Below are 14,785 nucleotides of genomic sequence, written 5' to 3' on the forward strand. Positions count from 1 at the left end.
AGGGGGGAGGGGGGAGGGAGGGAGAGAGGGAGAGAGAGGGGGGAGGGGAGAGAGTGAGGGAGGGGGGAGGGGGGGGGGAGGAAGGGGGGAGAGAGGGGGGGGGAGAGAGAGAGAGAGAGAGAGAGAAGGCAGTGTTTGGACTAGTTGCTATGTTTTGTTTTTCTTTAATTCAGTTGCTTTCCATGTAAAGTAAGAACCCAGGAAACAAGACCCTAATGACACTGAAAAACTTAGTGGAACAATGAGCAAAAGTCATGGAAGGGAGGCCTCTACCAGTGACTAACAGGATGATCCTTCTCATTCAGATACTAAAAATATGAATCAAAACGTTTTCGGTAAGTCCACATGTTGATGATCCCACAGTCTCACTTCAGGGTGAAGCTGAAGCAGGAAGGGAAGGAAATAATGTTTTCTGATCCTTCAGTAATACAATGAAGCTGAAGGAGATGGATTTCATGCTGACGATATTTACAAAATAACCTTCAGCTTCATCTAGAATCTACCTTAGCTCATGTTCGAGAATCATCCCCCCCAACTTCACTCCTACTAGCCAAGCAGGCCACAAACTGTCATCCAGAAGGAATAAAAAAATGTGCAAACTTTACCTGGTAATGTCAGTGGTAACAGACTTGTCACTGGACAATGAACTGAGAACATTACAAAATGTTACATTATAAAAAGCTCTGCAAACAAGGGAAACGCAAAACGAATCCCCCAAAAAAGGCAAAGGAAAAAAGGCCTCCCTAGGAATCTAGGAAGACCGGGGTTCAGATGATGCCTCTGATCATACAGGCTGTGGTCAACAAGCAAGCTAACTTTCTAAGACTTTGTTGTTGTTTTCGGTTGTGCCTGACTCTGCGAGACCCCGTTTGGGATTTTCTTGGCAAAGAGACCAGACTAATTTGCCATTTCCTTCTCCAGCTCATTTTACAAATGAGGAAACTGAGGCAAACAGGGTGAAGTGACCTGCCCAGGGTCACACAGATAGGATGAGTCTGAGGTCACATTTGAACTCAGGAAGATGAGTCTTCCTGACTCTAGGCCTGGCACTTTATGCACTATGGCGCCACCTAGCTGCCCCTTGTAAGACTATAAATTGAGTTGCTGAACTGACATTTGTTGAGGGGATTCCCAAACAGAAGAAATCACACAGGGCCTACAAAGAAAAAAAAGTTCCAACGACTAGTAGTCTAGTTAGCCTTCTAAATTCTAGAGGCATAGAATAAAGGTGCTGGAGCTGCAGGGACTGTTCTTGTGCAAAAGAATCACAACTGCTAAGAGAACTATTTCAAACCTTAATCTGAATGGCTTGGCCAACACGGAGAATCAAAAATGGAATCTGTGAGGATATATTTTCTTGAAGTTAAAAAATACTCGCTCTCCACTTTATGTTTTCATTTTTTTAATCCTATTAGAAAAGAGCACGGCCTCCACCTATTTTCTTTAAGAAAAACCCTTCCCAAAGCAAACCACTGAAAGACAAAGGCAGTCATACAAGGAAGTTAACATCCCAAGCAAGCATAATGGATATATTTTAAAAGAGACAGGAAAAAGCAGAAGTCATGATGAGTTTCAAACACCAAGAAAAAATATTTTAAGAAATGAGACCTTTAAAAAAACACACACTACTAAAAATGCTGACTTGCGGGTAGAGTTCATGTTATTTTTCATCTCTGCATCCCAGCATCTGGCACATTGTAATAAATGTTTATTCAATTGAGGATAAGTATAAACCCTATTTATTCAGGCCTTTATATTTTTCTTTTGTTGGTCAGATGTTGGGAGGTGGTGAGGTGGAGGGGTAACTTTTAAACTGGGGTAAAAGAAACACAATTTGCTACAATCGAAATTCAGACTTGAGAGCAGGCGTCCCTATTTAAATACTGTGTAAGCATCTCCCACTTGTCAGAATTCATTTGTATTAGGTTTTTGAGATGAGGTGAATTCTTGACTAGGAATGTTAGTTTCACAAAGTACCCAGTGCTTGCAACTTTCTAATTTAAACCCTTTGGTATCACACCAAAAACTCCTCATATTAAAAAAAATAATAATAACACAAGACCAAGGAGAGACAGTGGCTAAATAAATGCATGCCCCCAAAATGTGATGAGCATTTCTTCATTTATACAATCTGGCTTTTCTAGGCTTTAAATGGCATCCTCTATAAACAGTTACAAAAACCAATATTTTCTGTATTACACAGTACTCTTGTGTGGATTGGTAAAATACTCTGTTAACAGTTTATCATCATAGAAACAAAATTATTTAGCTTTATTTTATGGCACAAAGAAAATTTCCTGTAACGTGATACTATTTAAATATGTTTTGTGATGTAAATTATTTTAAAATAACATTATAAAATTTAGATTCAGGATAAAGAGACCTTTTTTCATCATTCATTTCACAGAACAGCTATTTACACTTTGGAGACCATCTGCATTGTATAGTAGAGCTCATGTGATGGTCTTGACTTAACATTGGGAAGGGAAAATGTCATCCACCACTGTCTTACTGACATAACCATCATCACTAACCTCCAGGAAGAGAGATATCTTATTGAGTTTATACTAGCCAACTAAGGCTCTGAATTGTGATTTCTCACTTAGTTCAAATCTCCGGTCAACTTCTGCCCAAATGAAGTTTTCATTTTTAAACTAGTTGAAAGTGAATGTTCCAAAATCCCTTTTCTATTCAATAGGCATTTTTAACAACACAACACACCAGCTATTTACTTCTAATTCCTCCCCAAATCCCATCTCTTTATCCTTAAAAACTGTGAGGACAGCAAATCTGCACAAGAGAAAAAAATCCCTAGTGATACCACATTAAATGAAATTAAAATGTTATTTTGTCTTCCAAGTTGCACACACATAACACCCCAATTCATCCACCGCCTATTAGGTTCCTTAATGAAGAAAGAAAAGGGAAAGAGAAAAAATCCACTGGAGACATTGGATCACCATCTGCTTAGAGTAGACAACTGAAAGAAAAAGAACAAACGAGAATTCCCCTACCTCCACCAGAATGAAGTGACTGATCACAGGCAAGGAAAGGAGGGGGGAAGACTGCCAGCGGTACCTTAGCTGAGATTATCCTGCTAGGTGTCAAGGGTTGAGGGTAGGTGGGAATGGTGAGGAAATAGACGATTTCATTAAAGTCCCGGCACTGCCAGGGAAGTGATGGTCTCCTAGCTGCCTTTTTCGTTTTACAGAGGAGGCCCAGGAAGAGAGGAAACCGGGAATGAGTCAGTGCAGAACGTGGAGAAGTCTTCCGACTTCTCTCAGCCAGCCATCGTAGTACTTAAAGATAACAAACCCTGGAAAACGAGTGAGGGCACCAAGTCTTTTTAAGGGAGACGCTCCGGTTTGGGTCCGAGCTAGTGTCCCAGGAGCTGCAGGTTCAAACCCAGGAGTTAGTGTTGGTGTTGGGGGGTGGGAGGGTGTCACCACCGCCACCGAGTCACCGGACACACACAAGGCCAGCTGGTCCAAGAATAAGACGCACAACAGATGCAGAGACAACACAGAAACAGGGGCCACAGACACCCAGATGGCCTGTGGCCACGACAGACACCCATACAGAGACACACGGGGGTGAGACACATCTACACACAAAGGCAAGCACACACGTGCTGGCACACACGCAAACACATTGAGAAGCAGGAATACAGAGGCACACACCGAAAGGGCCCCCCCCCCACCCGAGGCAAAGACTCACACTGAGGGAGATGCGCACCCCCAGAAGCAAAGACCAGAGAGCGAGATGGACGCAGAGCAGCACAGCCAGGAGCGCGATTCCAGAGGAAGATGCCCCCCTCAGGGTGAGATGTCCACCTACTCCCCCACCTAGAGGCAGACATGCCCCTGCAGGGTCAGATACCCCCGAAGGGGCAAATGCAGCCCCCAGAGACTGATACCCTCAAAGGTCAGGTACCCCAGCAGAGGCAACTGCACCCCCAGGGGCAGATGCCCCCATAACGAAAAAGAGGCAAATACTCCCGTAGAGGTAGGGGCAGATGTCCCCGCAGGGTCAGATATCCCAGGAGACGCAACTGCATCCCCAGAGGCAGATGCCCCAGAAGGGTCATATACAGCCGCAGAGGCTAAAACCTCCCCCAAAGACAAATGCACCCCCAGAGGCAGATGCCGAGGAAGGGTTGGATACCGCCGCAGAGGCTAACCCCCCCAAAAGAAAATGCACCCCCAGAGACATGGTCCCGCAGGGTTAGATATCCCAGGAGAGGCAACTGCATCCCCAGAGGCAGATGCCCCGGAAAGGTCAGATACCGCCGCAGAAGCTAATACCCCCTAAAGGCAAATGCACCCCCAGAGGCAGAGGCTCCCGCAGGGCTAGATACTTCCGCAGAGGCAAATGCACCCCCAGAGGCAGATGCCCTGGAAGGGTGAGATGCCGCCGCAGAGGCAAATGCACCCCCAGAGGCAGATGATCCCGCAGGCAGAGATACTTCCGCAGAGGCAGCTGCACCCCCGGACACCCCGCGGGGGCACAGGCAGCGCAGGCAGGGGCAGACACCCCGCAGAGGCGAGCGCGCCCCGAGGCAGAGCCCCCTCACGCTCAGTCCCCCGCCCGAGGGTCCCGGCCCCGCGCCCGCCCGCTCACCTGGGCTCGGGCAGCACGATCTTCTTGCTGGCGCGCGCCGCCGGCGTGGCCTTGCTCTTTTCCATGGCCATCAGGTAGCTCACGTCGGCCAGCACGGCCTCTAGGTCCGCCATGTTGGCTGCGGCTGCGGCTCCGGCTCCGGCGGCGGCTGCGGCGGCTTCGGCTTCGGCCCCGCTCCCCTCCCCCTCCCCTCCCCCTCCCTCCGCAGCCCGCCCCGCTCCTCCCTCCCGCCCCTCCCCCCGCGCTCGCTCCCGCGCTCCCCGGCGCCCGGCCCGGCCCTCCGCCCTCAGCTTCGGCGCCGTCAAGCTGGGGCGCGAGGGCAGACGGGGGCGTGGGGAGGGGCGCGCTCGGCCCGCGGCCACAGGCGGGGGGCGGCCCGTGAGGGAGGGAAGGAGGGAGGGGGCGCGCGCCCGGAGGCCAACGGCTCCCCTCCCCCCGCCCGCGCCCCCGCGCCTAGGGACCCCCTGCCGCGCCGCGCGCGCCCGCGTCTCCCGCCGCCGCCGCCGTCGCGCTGCGCTCGCCCCTCGAGCCCGCCCGGGGGCGCCCCTCCCTCCCTCCCTCTCTCCCTCCCTCCCCCGCCCGCCCGCTAACGGTCGCAGGGCTCGCGCCCCGCCCGCCCTGAGCCCCAGGCGCTGCTGCTGCGGATGCCGCTACCACTGCGGGTGATGCCGGTGCTGATGCAGCCGCCGCCCCCGGCCAATGCCAGGCCCGGCGGCGGTCCCCGACCCCTTCTGCTGCACGGACCCCACACACACACCCCGGGCTGGGAGGGGTCCCGGGGCTCCACACCGGGAGAACAGACTGACCCAAGCTCTAAAGCTAGAAGGGGGCCATCGAGACTGTGTGCCAAGGAGAGAGGGGCAAAGCCTGGCCCAAGGTCATGGAAGGAACCTCCCTCTTTCGGCAGATGTGTAAACTGAGGCCCAGAAGGGTTCAATGATTTGCCCCCGCGGGCATCTAGCTAATAAGGGTGCAAAATGAGCCTAAGATCTAATCAACACGCATTTATTAAGCACCTGTTTTGTGCCAGGCACTGTGCAAGGCCATAGAGATACAAGGAAAGGCCAAACAGTCCCTGCCCCCAAAGCTCTCCCAGTCTCGGGGGAAGACCAGTATGGACATACGTACAAAGCAAATGAAGGGAGATTCTAGCAGCTGGAGGGAAGATAGAGGAAAATCTTCTTGCAGGAGAGAATTGGACTGAGTCTTGAAGAAAGTCAGGGAAGTTGAGGCAGAAGTGAGGAGGGACAACATTCCAGGCATGGGGAAAAGCCCGTGCTAAATCTAGAGATACACTTAAGAGGGATCGGTTTTGTGGAGGGGAAAGACCAGAAATTGCAGACTTGAAGCTAATGGGGACTTTAAGAGATACTGGCCCTCCGAGACCAACATGTTCCTTGTACAAAAGGGGAGTCACAGGCCCAAAGGGAGAGCAAAAATTTAGCTCCGAAAGGGATCTTGGAAGCCGTCAAGTCCAAAAGCCCCTGATTTACCATAAGCTGCCAGCCAGAACCCCACACATCCTGCAGGATAAGGTCATCACCTGAATTATCATCATCTTGGAAAGTGATTCAGCTGTGATAACATCTCAGCACCCTCACTTTCTCTCCTATCTACTTGGAGGACTGGAGGGCAGAACCGTGAGCTCCTCCCAAGGCCTCCCTTTTATGGAGAGCCCAGACTTTCCAGCTATCTACATTTACCATCAGCTGCTCTGCTTGATTTCCACTCCATCCTGCCCCTGACAGGGTACCTTCCGGCAGACCCCTTGACTCTCTCTTGACTGACATAGAACTAGAAAATCCTAAAGACCATCAGACTAAAAGCCCCCTTGGCTGAGAAAGCTATCCCCTCATCCCAGACAAAGCACTTTGGATTTGGAGAGGGGTTACAGAAATTGCTTAGAGCTCTCCAAATAAATCTAAACAAATTGGGGCACGTCACTATTATTTGAATCAAACCTCTTTTAAATAAAGGCCGAGCATGACTTGCTTATATCAGGTGAGGTAGCTGCACAGTGAAGGTGTGTCCAGCCACTGAGATTTGTCCCAGTTTCAGTGACATTAATCTAGGTTTGTTTGGTTTTGTTGGTAGGAGTGTCCTTTGGTTGCTACCACTGGAGTTTTCTGATCCTAGTAAAGGTAAAATTGTAATTCCAGTAGAAAAAAAGGAGGAAAGGGTAAATTTCAGAGTATCTCAATGACCGCCTGAAAAAAGCCTGATGGTTATCTCAGAATCCAACTCTTCATTCTTTGTCTACAATTCTCAGTTCAGTCGGCTTATTTTTCAGCTCATATATGAACAAATTCTTTGACATCAACTGCAGGTACACTAACCAATTAAGATCTATGTTTGTCCAGTGCAAGCATGTAAGTCTCTATAAACTATAACCAATCTGGGTTTTAGAGGAACAAAATCATTCCTCCAGAATTTTTTATTTGCATAGAATCTCCAAGTATTTAGTGCGCAGTTATCTTTCTTCTAACAACTTAGCTATTTTAAAGAGAAGAGCAAATTCACCAGAAATCAAAAAGGCCTCAGGTTCGAATTTTAGAGGTTTCGTCTCATGACATAGCATTGTATATAGATGAAGCAGGATGAATCAGTAAGAGCCTAGGTCTGGCTTTGCTCTGTGCCTCGTCAATTTTGGCCTCTCCCCACTATCAGAATCACCATTGGCTGGTTTTATCGACTATTGCTTAAGCTCTAGAGGTGGTTTTGTGTGGATGGGGAGCAGAAAGGGGTGTGGAAAGTAGGAGTGCTAGATTTGGCTGGGTAGGAATACATTGGAATGAAAAACATGGGGAGAGAGAGGGGGAGGGAGGGAGGATGAGGAAAAAAGGAGAGAGAGGGGATGAGAGAAAGAGGAGAGAGGATGAAAGAACGAGGGGAAAGAGAATGAGAAAATAAGGGAGAAAGAGGAAAAGAATGAGAAAAAGAGAAAGGAGCAGGGGAGAGAATGAGAGAAGAGATAGGAAATGAGAGGGGGAAGGGAACAAGATACAGAGACAGAAAATGAGAGGAGAGATAGATGAGAAAATGAGAGGGAGGAAGGGAAACAGAGAAAGAGAGAATGAGAACAAAGACAGCAAACAGGAGAGAGTACAAGAGAAGAGGAGAAAGGGAAGAGAAAATGAGAGAGGGAGAAGGGATAAAAGGAGAGAATGGGAGATGGGAAGAAAAGGGAGAGATAAGGTGGGGAGAGGAGAAAGAGGAGAGAGAGACACAGAGAAAGGCCAATAACACATCTTCATTGCCCATCTACTTTTTTGCATAGGTATAAGAACAGATATGAGACAGATTATCAAGGCCTTGAAGACACAACTATTCCCAGCAAAGCAGTATTGAGACCTCATTTTATTTTAGCACTTTATGTATGAGGGAGTTAAGTGGTGCAATGGATAGAGTCCTGAGCCTGGAAGACCCAAGTTCAAATCTAGCCTCAGACACTATCTGTGTATTTTTGGACAAAATCCTTTAACCTGCTTGCCTCAGTTTCCTCAACTGTAAACTAGGGATAATAATATTACCTAACTCATGGGGTTGTTGTGAGGATCAAATGAGATGTTTCTAATGCACTTAGCCCAGTGCCTGGGATATACTAGTCACTATGCAAATATTATTACTATTACAAAGTACTTTCATATACATTCTATCATTTAACAAAGCAAGCGTTTGAGGCAAAGAACAACATTGCTATTCCCTTTAGGATAGGATAGCTAGTTAAGTGATAGACTCCTGTTTTCCGGATTCTTTTTATGATATCATGTTAATAATACATTTTTCTCACTACGTCTTATGATTTTTTCTCTCCTTACACTGTGAATCCACCAGACCAGATTATCTAATAAATGCATGTCTCTGCTTCCCACAAGCCTGAGAAGCAGCACCCCTCAGCTAAGAAGATTAATCATTTTCCTCCCTTTTCCCATTTCTTGGTTCAAATTTTTCTACTTTGTTTCTTTGCATTCTTGTGTTTCAGACAGTCAATAAGTATTTATTAAGCAAGTACTGTGTACCAGGCTGAGGATAGGAAGGCAATAGACCAGGGGTGGGGGAACCTTTGTGGCCCTCTAGGTCCTCAAGTGAAGCCCTTTGACTGAATCCAAATTTTTCAGTGAAGTTTGAATTCAAAGGGCTGCACTTGAGGACTTAAAGAGCCAGATATGGCCCCAAGGCCACAGGTTCTCCACCCCTGCAATAGACAATTCCTGACCCCCAAGAGCTCACAGTCTAATGGGTCAAGACATATATTGACCAAGCCAGCATTTCCCAAACTGGTATGATCATGGAATACTTGGATACTTGAAATACCAGTATATTTATGGACAGAATCTATAAATGCTGACCAAGAATAAAATTATGATAATTTTGAAATCATAAAAAGATGAAGTTAACTCTATTCCATGCCAAATTTTTGTGGTAATAATAGGTATTTTGACACATAAGTAATTTCTGATATAATATTGTAAAGAGTTAAAAATATCAGTCGCTTGTTTGTGGCATGGCACAGAGTTCATTGATTGTGAAATGCTGGACCATCACTCATTAGTCATTCTTCAAGATTAAAAACCTCTTCCCCAAAACAAGAGATTGTTATTATTAGAAACCAGGGCTGACAAAGAGATTGAAAGTTATAAATAACAGCAATTGCCCTTAGAAGAGAGGGAACAATTAGTCCAACATTTTGTCCTTCACCCTTTAAATGAAATCTCCCCACCCTGTAAATCAGATTACACCATTCATTACCCATGAGTACATGGACCAAAATCTCCCAGGAAGGGAAGGACTTAGGGGTTGTAATCTGCATGGTTGCAGGGAGCATGCATTTGATGAGATCACAGGTATATTGTAGTGGTCTGCTTGGAGTTCCTGTGCACTCTCCAACCCCCTCCTTTCTCTCTCCTGAGTCTCCATTACCAAACTGCATTTTGTGCTTCCCCTCTGATACACAGTTGAACAAAAGAACACAGTAACAGCTATGAAGTCATAGCAAACTGCTTGCTGCCCATGTACACACACCCTCACCCCACCCCTATGGAATCATCTCAAAGAAACAAATAGTAAATGGTTGGCATTTACCTAATTATACCTCCTTTAAAATAATTAACTTTGAGTGAATGTAAAAGACTTCAGAATTGTGCTGCTTATAATAATCCCTGAAGTTGTTGTGCTTAAAGTGTCATGAAAAGAACATCACAGGGGTGGGGGTGCAGCTAGATGGCACAGTGGATAGAGTGTTAGGCCTGGAATCAGGAAGACCTGAGTTCAAATCCTGCCTCAGATTTTACTAGCTGTGTAAGCCTGGGCAAGTCACTTAACCCTCTTTGCCTCAGTTTCCTCATCTGTAAAGTGATCTGGAGAAGGAAATGGCAAACCACTCTAGTATCTTTGCCAAGGAAACCCCACATGGGGTCATGAGTCAGATACAACTGAAATGACTAAACAACACAATGGTGTAGTAGATAGAATGCTGACCTGGATTCAAATCCCATTCTTGCAGCTATCAGCTTTGTGACTCTAGGCAAATCACTTAACCTCTCTGTATCCCATGCAGGTCTCTAAGGCTATAAATTGACAAACAGTTGCCAAAGCTCATTGGTGGAGGGATTTTTCTGACCAAGGAATTCCCTTCACAGATGAAATCATAGGTCTGGGTGAAAAGAGGGGGAAAAAAATCTATTCACCATTATCATCTGGATATTTCTAAAAGTATATGCTTTCAGGAGAGTTTTATACAAAGATCGATGCAAAATTACATTTGACAATAGCTGAAAGTTAAAAACTTGCTAAAGTACTTACCTTACTTAAGATTCTGGGCTGTGTTTGTTGCCTTCTCTTAATAGCCTAGAACAGCTCAAGAATAAAAGCCAGAAATGTCTTAGGAGCTTTGTTCAATCATTTTTTTAAAAAATCAATGTGAAGACTCTGAAGTAAATCCTTGGTGCTAAAATACCAGGAAACACAGCAGCCAGATATCTGTAAGTTAATATCATACCATTTGAATTAGTCCCTTAGAAAGGAAATTTGATTTTTCTCTTAATAGTGCCATAGCTAGGTCGTAGAAATATTTTAATTTCTTTACATTTTACTCTTCTATTTCTTGATATAATTTTCTTTCTGTGGAAAACTCTATATTTATATGTATTTTTCTTAGCAATGGATATCACCTTCAAAGGTGATCTGATTTTACCTTGGTTTTTAATTATACTGACTGTTATTTAAATCAGAGAAATAGTCTTTCTGTCCTTTTACCAGAGAAACTTTTAATTGCAATCATATTGGAGTCAGGAAGACCTGAGTTCAAATCCTGCTTCAGATACTTACTAGCTGTGTGACCCTGAACAAGTCACTTAACCCTCTTTGCCTCAGTTTCCTCATCTGTAAAATGATCTGGAGAAGGAAATGGCAAACCACTCTAGTATCTTTGCCAAGGAAATCCCAAATGGAGTTACAAAGAGTCAGACACAACTGAAATGACTAAAACAAAATGGTGTAGTGGATAGAATGCTGACCTGGGTAACTATGTTTTCAACTGTAATATGTATGTATAATGATTCCAAGTACTTTATAAATTTAAAATTTTTTAATTACTAAATTGCCTTTCTAAAAGTTGTGGACCAAGAGAATATGAACGAGAAGTTCTTAAAAGAAATCACAATTAATGACCATATGAAAGATTGCTTCAAATAACTATTAATAAGAAATTTGCAAAGCAAAATACCTCTGAGGTTCCACCTCAAGCTTAGCAAATGAACAAAGATGACAAAAGGTAGGAATAGTCAATGTTGGAGATGCTGCTGGAAAGACAGACAGGCCCACACCCTCGATGAAGCTTTGAATTGGTCCAGTCATTCTGGAAAGAATGTTGGAATTATGCTAGGAATGGGACCAAAATGTTCCTATACTTTTAATCCAGAAATCATGCTGTTAAGCATACATCCCACAAAGGTCAAAGATGGAAAGAAAGGTCCAGTACATATATGCCAAAACAGTATGTCAGGACCTTTTGTAGTAACAAAGAGAATTGCAAACAAAGAAGATGTACCCAACAGTTGGGGAAGGGCTAAAACGTGTTGTGGTACATGATTGGAGTGGAATATTGTTGCAATGCGAGGAAAACAGGATGAATAAAGAGAAGCATATAAAGACTCATATGAACTGATACAAAGTATACAGAACCAGAAACACAATATACACGATGATTCCAATGATGTAAATCAAAAGAACAACAGCATAAGGAACTGAATGCTATTTAGTAAATTTGACCAACCTTCTTCTAGAATACTCCACCAACCCCCACCCCCTTTTTGAGCATGAGTTTCCCTAACTCACACAGGCAGGAAGTACAGAGGCCATTCAGGGACCAGATCCCAATGTAGATCATCATGGAAACTTTGACCTGCTCCCTTTTTCTGACCTGGGCTGGTCCATCCCTCCTTTGACAGCCTGGTCACCCCCCACTCCTGTGGGTTCACCATATTCTGTAACATTGCATACGCTCTCAGACTCTAATGTTTAGGTACTGATTTTGCTGAATTGCTTTCTTCCCACCCCCACCCCCATCTTTTCTATTCTTTGTAACAAGGGAACAGAATAAGCATTTATAGAAGTACCTGCTATGTGTCAGGCGCTGTTCAAAGTGCTTTAAATATTATCTCATTTGATCTTCAAAGCAACCCCAGTACGAGAGGGCTATTATTTTCCCCATTTGACAGTTGAGGAACCTGAGGCAAACAGAGGTTAAGTGACTTACCCAGGGTCACACAGCCAGTAAGTATCTGAGGCTGGATTAGATCTCAGGTTTCCTGACTTCAGGCCCCACGCTCTCTCCATCATATCACCTAGTTGTCTGGGGATAGTTCTCTGAGTGAGGGTGGAATATATATTTGTAAATGAAGGTGGTGTTAGAAGATATAAATAACTTTTTTAAAAAGTTAAGGAGATGTTCATAAGTTGGGAAATGACTTAATAAATTATTGCATATGAATGTAATGGAATTCTATTCTACTGTAAGAAAAGAAACGAACAGCTAAGTGGCACAGTGGATAGAGCACTGGAACTGGAGTCAGGAAGATGCATCTTCCTGAGTTCAAATCTGGCCTCAGACACTCCCTAGCTATGTGACCCTGCGCAAGTCCCTTAATCCTGTTTGCCTCTGTTTCCTCATCTGTAAAATGAGCTGTAGAAGGAAATGGCAAACCATGACAGTATCTCCACCAAGAAAACCTCAATTGGGGTCATGAAGAGTCGAAAACAACTGAAAAACAACTGAATAACAAATAAAAAAAAAGATGCAAGGGACAGTTCCAGAAAAACCTGAGAAGTTTAGTATGAAGTGATGCAAGGTGAAGTGAGCCAAACCAGGAAAATAATTTATATTATGAATACAACGATGTCAAAATGAAGAATTTTGAAAGACTCAAAAACTCTTATCAACACAATTCCAGAGGACCAGCGATTAATATTAAATGCCTCCAGATAGAGAGGGTATAGTCTAAGCATGCAAAATGAGGCATACATTTTTGGCCCTGGACACTGGAGAAATTTGTGTTGTTTAAATATGTTTCTAGAGTTTTTATTGGGGGGTGGAGGTCTGGCAGAGGCGGTAAGGGAAAAAATTAAAAGTTATTAGTAGTTGTTAAAGCTATTTTAAAAAAATGTAAATAAAAATTGTCAACGAGTCTTGTAATTTGGTCACAATATAAGTCCACCTTCCTTCATTTAGTATATGGGTCCAGTCATGCATATAAAACAAATTTTTACCAATTGAACCCTTAAAAAGAAATTCAGTTAACTGTGTCAAGCACATATGTGACACTATGGTCAGTTGAATAATGCTAAAGATTGCTGCTCTTTAAAGTGGTGCAAATATTACAAAATATGGTAAAAAAAAAAAAAAAAAGATCTGTCAGAACAGGAGACCTGAGCCCTAGTCTGAGCTCTGCCTCTATTTGGGCCATTAGGTAACCTTGGAGAACTTACTGAATCCCTCTGGGCCTTAGTTGCCCCTTCTGTAAAATGAAGAAGATGCAAGTAACTCCTCACCTCTCTCCACTTGCCCCACTTAGCAAAATCTGCTCCCCAAAGGGATCTAGTATCAGTCATTTGTCTTACATAGGTTCCCAAAGTAGGCAGTACTGCCCCCTTGGGGGCACTGGAATGATCCAGGGGGCAGTAGTAACCTCCCGTGCGGGCAGTGAATAAAAATGGGGGGGGGGGGGGTAGAAGCATAAGGAAAGAAGAGAAGAAAGTTTTGAAAAACCATTTGTACATGTTTCATCTGTTGTGTAACAGAGTTAAAGTTGTAGTGGTGACATTATTTTCTAAATAAACACACAAAATGCAAGTTATAACCAATCAGTGGTCAAGTCCACTGACAGGTCTTAACAAGCAAGTGTTGGCAGGCAAGCCTATAGAGCATTGTCAGGAAGTCCAGCATGCATCAGCAGGAATATGTGCATGTAATGACTTATTTATAATATGGTTACATGACGCATTACATCATCAAAATTTCAATGCAGGAAAAAACCCACAAATTTACAATAAATTATTAAATTTAAGATGTGTCATTTTTAAAAATTATTTTATATTTTTTTGAAACGAAACAATTTTTTTTAAAAAAAAACCGTTAGAGGGTTAAAGAAAGTAGATTTCCAGGGGGACACTAAGTAATTTTTTTAAAGGAGACAGTAGACCAAATAAGTTTGTTTGGTTGTTTTGTCTTTTGTTTTTTAATGTGGCACTTTAAAACTTTTCTCTAATTGTGTTCTGAAAGGTTTTGCTCTTGTTAAAGGAGCTTCAGACATTAGGGAACAGATAAAAGTTTTGTTTGGTTTTGTTTTAAGAGAGTAGACTAGGAGGAAACTTCTCAAACCCAGACATCTCACCATCCAGACCTTATTCCACCTCCTCAAGAACATGGTTCTGTTTGGGGGACAAGGAAGGGATTTTTGTAAAGTTTTAGTTGGGCCTTGCTTATCTATTGACATAATACCAGATTAATCATATATACAGGGCTGCGGGTGCTCGTGCACGTGCACATGCGTGTGCACATACACACACACACACACACACACACCCTGCACTTCCTGTATTTCGCATCCTGGCAGGATAGCAGATGGGATTTGGCAGGAGGCCACAAGTGTCCGGGAATCCTGGCTAC

The 14,785-nt window shown here is 44.1% G+C and overlaps 1 protein-coding gene across 1 annotated transcript in view; it reads right to left on the reverse strand.

Moving 5' to 3' along the window:
- The window catches only part of GRK3 (G protein-coupled receptor kinase 3), a 181,814-nt gene extending 177,072 nt beyond the window's left edge, over nt 1-4,742 (reverse strand). The window contains exon 1 of the mRNA XM_036755351.1: nt 4,621-4,742. Coding sequence (XP_036611246.1) covers nt 4,621-4,733 — 113 coding nt within the window. The 5' untranslated portion in view covers nt 4,734-4,742. The remainder of the gene's footprint in view (nt 1-4,620) is intronic.
- Between the last annotated feature and the right edge of the window lie 10,043 nt (nt 4,743-14,785).

This window comes from Trichosurus vulpecula, chromosome 1 (genome assembly GCF_011100635.1).
Source record: "Trichosurus vulpecula isolate mTriVul1 chromosome 1, mTriVul1.pri, whole genome shotgun sequence".
NCBI classification, from domain to species: Eukaryota; Metazoa; Chordata; class Mammalia; order Diprotodontia; family Phalangeridae; genus Trichosurus; species Trichosurus vulpecula.